The sequence below is a fragment of the Diaphorina citri genome, unplaced genomic scaffold (genome assembly GCF_000475195.1).
Source record: "Diaphorina citri unplaced genomic scaffold, Diaci psyllid genome assembly version 1.1 scaffold6921, whole genome shotgun sequence".
In the NCBI taxonomy this organism is placed as follows: Eukaryota; Metazoa; Arthropoda; class Insecta; order Hemiptera; family Psyllidae; genus Diaphorina; species Diaphorina citri.
The window spans coordinates 11,320-17,971 of NW_007384297.1; the positions used below are offsets into that span (position 1 = coordinate 11,320).

Consider the following 6,652-nt stretch of genomic DNA (forward strand, 5'->3'; position numbering starts at 1 on the left):
AATTGTATATTTTTTTACTCGTATTCAGTAAAATAAAAAATACTTGCTTTGGACCAAATTTGTATACCAAATAAAAATTAATAATATAGACGTACAAGCTTGAGATAATTTCAAAGGAAATAGTCTCAAAATTAAATTCAGCATACCTTCTTATTCGTGCATATTTCATATGCAAAATGAACAAGTTTCATTTAAGCTATTTATTTTATTGCACTATTATTTCGACATCCATTTTTTACAAATGGCTTTGTTTTACCTGTCATTCCATCAATTTAATATTGCTTAGACAAGTACACTTCACATTTTACCTAGCAAATAACTTTAACTTTCATCCGAAAGTAGTATTATAAAACAAATATAAATAAGTAAAATCAGGCTTTTTAAAAATCAAATAAAATTAGTTCATTGTGAATAAAATAAAAAAATTGCTATTGAAATTAAAATTATAAATAGATATTTTCGGATCAGTTAAATAGAGCACATGAATGGCAATGTTAAAGTTGAAATGTCTTTTGTAAAATTCAAAATAAATACATATGTAGGTATGACGGTGAAGAACAGAGGGAGGGGTATAGAGGATTAGAACTTGGTGGGGGGAAGGGGAATCAGGTAATTAGAATAGTTTTTGTCCAGAGCAATTTACAAAAGCCTTTGATAGTAAATTTCAAATAATTTTGATAGATACGACATTAAAATAAATCCAATAGGGTTTCAAGTGTTCAAAATAAAAGCATCAAGTAATGCACACTGTTAAACAAAAGCCGGCCGTCCATTGGAAAACAGATATATGGCTTTTAATTTTAAAATGCGAGGAAAATGACCTGATAGTCAATTCCCAGCTTTTGATACCTACCTAATTTTAAAATGCCCGAGGAAATTAAGGAAATTTCCATTTTGTATATTCCTCCAAGTAATTGCTTTATTCTAGCAGTCTTGTCTTGGCAGTAAAAACAAAATATGTTCCATTATTGCCTGTAGAAACGGAACAAACCATTCCGGTAGCATCAACAATTAAACATAATACAAGGATTATTTTATTCTATCCGCAGGAGGCCTTTACATAGAAAATTGTGTTTCTTACCATATGGTCATCTCAGAACGATTCAAAAGTTAAGAACGGGCATTTAGCCTTGAAAAAGTTCATACTGGATGGGGAATATAATGAAGTAAAAGGATAAAGGTATTACTTTAAAAAAGATGGTGTTGCTTGTGAGTCATTTTCCCAGGGATAAACTGCTATACTGGACTTAACGTCTGTGTAATAGCATGTCCTTCCCAGAGTATGTTCATCCGATGGGCGAGAAGAGACATACTTGTTTCCCCTGAGACCAGTCGAGCTTGGTCCTTTGTTCATTTGCAAAAGCGCTTTCGAAACACTCTCTCTTTAGGCGTACGCTGAGTCATGGTTAAATTCAAAGGTGTTCTTAGACTTCTTGTAAGATAAATAATAAAAGACTCTTGAGTGGATAGTAACCACAAGGCGAGGTTAACGTCGCGCCGGAGGCGTTCTCTACCGCCTAACCCTTTTATGACAAGAATAAAGTAGAGTCCAAACTAACGGCCGACTTTACATCTCAGCGCACCCGAAAAAAAGAACGCTTGTAAAAACACTCTCACGGGAAAAACGCCCGTTCAAACGGTGACCGTTCCGAGATAACTGGATAATAAAAGAGAGAATAGTGTGAACGGTACTTACACAAGTTGCTACCATTCACATTCAAACTTTCAAGACTTTTTTGGCAGGATTCTCACACACTCAGCTCTTTCACCCAACCAATGTCGTACGGAATTCCTGTATTTCAGTCATTAGGACTATTGCACCCCTTCTTTTATTTTTCTCATCGCTGTCTTTTTCAAGTTCGGCTGATAAGGCCGTCCCTCGCAAGAAATTCAGCCCATATCTCTTCTATGAAGTTTAACTGATATTGCCATTTCTGTATTTGCTCCTAGAGGACACAGGCTCCTCAAATGTGTGGTCCTTCGCATGACATGTAATCTCTCTCTCATGATTGCTTTCCTCGTTATTGCTACTTCACAGGAGATGATATCTTCTCCTTAGAAGGTGTCATCTACAGCTTGACAGGTTCAGTCTCTTCTTCTCCCTCATCTGGGTTGACAACGAGCAGGATTTTCTGAATCAGCTTTGTGACCGTGTCTGAAATGGAAAGAAACCAGTACATAAATTAATTTTATTTTTTTAAGAAGTGGTTTGGTTTGATAAAGGGAACTGTAACACCTGAGTTCTTATCGTCCCGAAATCTAAGAGAGAAGGAAGAGAGGATAGGAGAAAGCCAGACGTTCCGAGAACAAACCTTATCTGTTTAGGATAAATTTCGCCCCGGGCTGGAATTGAAACCGCGACCTAGAGCTTACACGGGGGCTCGGTACAAAAATAATGTTTGACTCTGTGAAGGAGAATTCTTCCGAAAAATATCCAATCAAAGTGGAATCTTCTATCAAACTCACCGTGCATTTCCAGTAGCAGGGCTGGCTTGGACTTCCATTTGACACAAACATAGTAGACAGGCACGCCTGAAGCTATGATGAATAGCGAGATAACTGGAAACAAAACATGAGGAATCAATATTAACTCTATGTGTTTTTGAGGAATCAATATTAAGTCCTGGGATCAAGGGAATTTAAAAGGGCACAAGTGTTTCGTAAAAGAAAGAGTCGAGAACGAACATTATCCCATCGGAATGAAATCCGCCCCGGGCGGGAATCGAACTCGCGACCTAGCGCTTCCAAAGGCAGGCGCGCTACTTTACTAGCTAACTAGTCTATTTTTGTTCTTTCCCTAAATTTTCTTTTATGAATGGGTATACCCCATTTAAGTATATGATTTTTCTTTAATGTTCTGTTGTTATGTTGTAATATTAATAAATGGATACCTATTTGTTATGTTGTAATATTAATAAATGGATACCTATTTGTTATGTTGTAATATTAATAAATGGATACCTATTTGTTATGTTGTAATATTAATAAATGGATACCTATTTGTTATGTTGTAATATTAATAAATGGATACCTATTTGTTATGTTGTAATATTAATAAATGGATACCTATTTGTTATGTTGTAATATTAATAAATGGATACCTATTTGTTATGTTGTAATATTAATAAATGGATACAGCAAACTCAATTTGAAATTTATTTAACCTGTATGAAAAATATGTATACTTAAAATGTCAAATAAATTACAAAAATTACAAAATTACAAATTTGATAAATTAATTTTAACTTACCAGTATTCATAGGTTCTCGTATGGTGGGTACGACCACCAGGAATATGCAGCAGGCAAGGAATATGATGGGCAAACTCAGATGCACCTTGATGGGCCGGTGCAGGTCGGGCTGAGTGAAGCGCAGAGAGATGAGACCTGCCGTGCACGCCCCCACACTGAGCCACAGCGCGACGCTCATGTAGTTGATGAGAGCGAACACGTCACTCGTCACCAACATGAGAACTGACATCAGACACTGCGGGAGAGAGGAAGGATTAGAAATTATTAGTATAAACAGTGCTTCATTTGTTTTTCAGTAGGAACAAGAATAGGTAAAATAGTATTAAACTAGGTTCCATCTAGATCAGGGCAAGGTAACTTTTTTTGAAGGTTAAGCTGTGTCCACACATACTCGACGCCGTCGATCGACGATGAGAATCTATGTTGTCTAGGCATTGTACGGTTTCAGTCGGCGTCGACTATGTGTGGACAGGACACAGCTTTACCCCTTAAGTTATATCCCAGGGAAAAGGCCGAGACATAAAATAAAAATTCATCTCACTTCATCAGAAGGGACAAGATAGGAGAAAGCCAACCGTTCCGAGAACGAACCTTAAAATCCACCTCGGGCGGGAATCGAACCCGACTTAGCGCTTACAAAACAGGCGCACTACCTTTCAAGGTAAGGCTGGCAGGAATAGAATAAATAACTTACTGGATTTCTCTTATCCCGTCCTCCTCTTTTCCATTCCGGACGACAAAGGTAGAAACACACTACTATCACGCCATGTGAGCTCACGTGACGTGAGGGCAGTGTGGCTATCATGAACCATTACCTACAACATTATGGGAACACTTTAAACTACATCATTCTAACCCCTCCATTACTCCCCATGAGCTCAAGTTAAGTGATAGTAGTGTGTTTCTTTCTACCTTTAGACTTCAGTGGTTGGTTACAGTTCCCCCTATCAAACCTCTTCAAAAAAAAAAAAAAAAAAAAAAAAAAAAAAAAACTTTCTTCTTCTTTGACAGACAGTGCTGTGTTGTTCTCTTTTGGTTCTTTTGCACTAGATTCAATGCCGCAAAGTAATTAGTTGCTAAAGAACGACTTAATTTTCGTGCACACCTGACACCCCTTCCCGCGTTATCTCTTTATATTGTCTCATTCTCGTTAAAATAAGCTTCTTGACTCGTTTCGATTAGCGACTCTTCCTTCACTTAGTTTTCTATCTTCTATTTCGGATCTTTGTCTTCTCTACCCATGATTCTTATTGTATTCTGTCTTTATGGGCGTTCTCTGATCCGCGATTTTTTTTGAAAGTTTCCTTCTTGCTCCCATTGGTCACGACAACATAGTGGTGGAACGGAACGGTGTTGCGCCCTTTCGTGCGTCCCAGGTGGTCCCGGTGCAGGGTGTGCTCCCTTGGTTAGTTAAACTACTTCGAACTCTTCACTTTTCGATGGCGTTTGTCTTCTTCTTCTGTCTCTTCTTCTTTTTTGTCTTCATTACGAATACATCGTATAAGAGTTTTTACCAACTTTTTTAGTTCTGATGTAATCGATAGACAATTCTGCGACGTTGTGATTTGACGATTGTTCTGTGTCTCAGCTTTTTCTTATGTGCTGAAGTGTACCCTAGTTTGACGCTCTCGAGGTCTAAAGTTCGTACTCGTTTACATTATTCTGTGACAATGGCTTTGTATTGGCATCGTTGCTGAATTCATGGTCGTCCATATACGATGCTACGAGCCTGAAGTGTACAGACAGGAAAAGACACTATATGATGAGATATAGAACGCGCGGTGAAGGGAGACATTGACGAAGCAGTATAAAGAAACTTGCTTTCTGAGGAGGCAAATGAACAAAGGTCGAAAGAAGATTATAAGAAGAAAAAGAAGCGGGAAAAAGCACATGCTACCCTCACACTACAGAAAAGCACTCGGAAGTTAGTCGGAATGATTCCACTAACGAAACCCGACTATAAAGCAAAACCGAAGTTAAAATGCTCACCCTACGGGAAGCGTGAGTTGAAAAAGAAATCGTTCTCTTTAAGTCCGACCCATATATGAAGGGACAAATTGCAGGGGTCGTCCGTATGTCAAGGAGGGATAGTTTAGATTTTGTTTCCAACACTCATAGTATTTACGTGAAACTTGTTCAGAATGAGAAACACAAAAGGGGTTCTCGCTTCATTTTGTCCCTTCTTCAAATAAACTTTCGTTGTACTGGCCGTACAGTTGAATTAAAATCAGCGTAGCATTCAATATAGGTCTAAAATATAAGGCGTCACGTCTTGCTTTTTTTACCTCCCCTCCTCTCTCTTAAAAGTTGGATGCCATTTTATATTCCCAACGGCAGTATTTATAAGACATTGCCCCACTCGGTAAATGTTTCTTAGCTATTCCTTGTCCCGAAGTTCACTTAGAAATGTGGAGTTTTAATGCGATGAATATAAAAGTACGGCGTGATGACGTCTAGCTCACATTAGGGTAGTCACGTAAGATTGAAACTGTATTTTTACTTTGTTAAGAGCATATAGAATTATGAAAAACCCACAGGTAACTGGTGAGTCTCTAAAACCCAAAAGTGATAACAAAAAAAAATGAAAAAAGCTTAGTGTGAGAAATGCTATTGGTGTATAACACGAATAAATAAAATAAGAGAAGTTTAAGTCCTTGTAGATCGGAGCAAGACATAAACCTAGCGTACGGACTATAACAGTGCAGACCACATGCATTACACGGTTACACCGAATGAAGTGACAGGAATTGTGGTTGCCTTCCTTTTGTCGAGTGGAAGAGGGCGGACATGTCGTACATAATCATGGTGAGAGTATAAAAGTCATCCTTAGTCCAACAAACCACTGGATGAAACCCAACAGACCGACTGACGAGTAAGCCACTGTTTGTATTCAACAGAGAAGCTGCAATTTGAGTGTGTGCTGAGATCTCGTTCCTCGTGCGACTTCAGTTGGTAGGCCTATGATTGGTGCGCGTTGAAACCCTTCGCACTTGCCCTTGACCACGTAAGTTAGCAGACGAAAGGCGGTTAACCGATACATCAAACAGGTTTACAGTGGATTGGTTAAATGCAGCAGTTCATAAAATGTCCTGTTAGCCATTGTCATAGCGTGTAGGCCGAGTTTAAAAGAGTTCAAAAAAAGAAGAGGGTTGTCAAAATTATTAAGGTAAGAGAAGTTTAGACGGAGGTCTGCAAGCCACCTGTTCTAGATATTCCTTGAGTCAACCTAGTAAGGGGTAGGACCACCCAGGTACCGGTGTAAACCTCCACAGTTACCGTAGGACAAGTTGGAGGCGAGCAGAGAAGGAGTGACCTAGAGTCCTCCCTGTGAATGGAGGGGAGAAGAGAATGTAAGTGTAGTCGTCGCTGTGTGGGGCACAAGAGCGAGGTATAAGTGCCATT

General features: G+C 38.8%; 1 protein-coding gene across 1 annotated transcript; it reads right to left on the bottom strand.

Moving 5' to 3' along the window:
* Nucleotides 1-456: 456 nt before the first annotated feature.
* Nucleotides 457-3,496, bottom strand: LOC103522113 (cystine/glutamate transporter-like). The gene is made up of 3 exons (XM_008487219.3): nt 3,251-3,496; nt 2,467-2,559; nt 457-2,155 (listed from the first exon to the last, which is right to left on the bottom strand). Exons 1-3 carry the CDS (start codon nt 3,477-3,479, stop codon nt 2,070-2,072), a joined length of 408 nt encoding a protein of 135 aa, XP_008485441.1. The 5' UTR covers nt 3,480-3,496; the 3' UTR covers nt 457-2,069.
* Between the last annotated feature and the right edge of the window lie 3,156 nt (nt 3,497-6,652).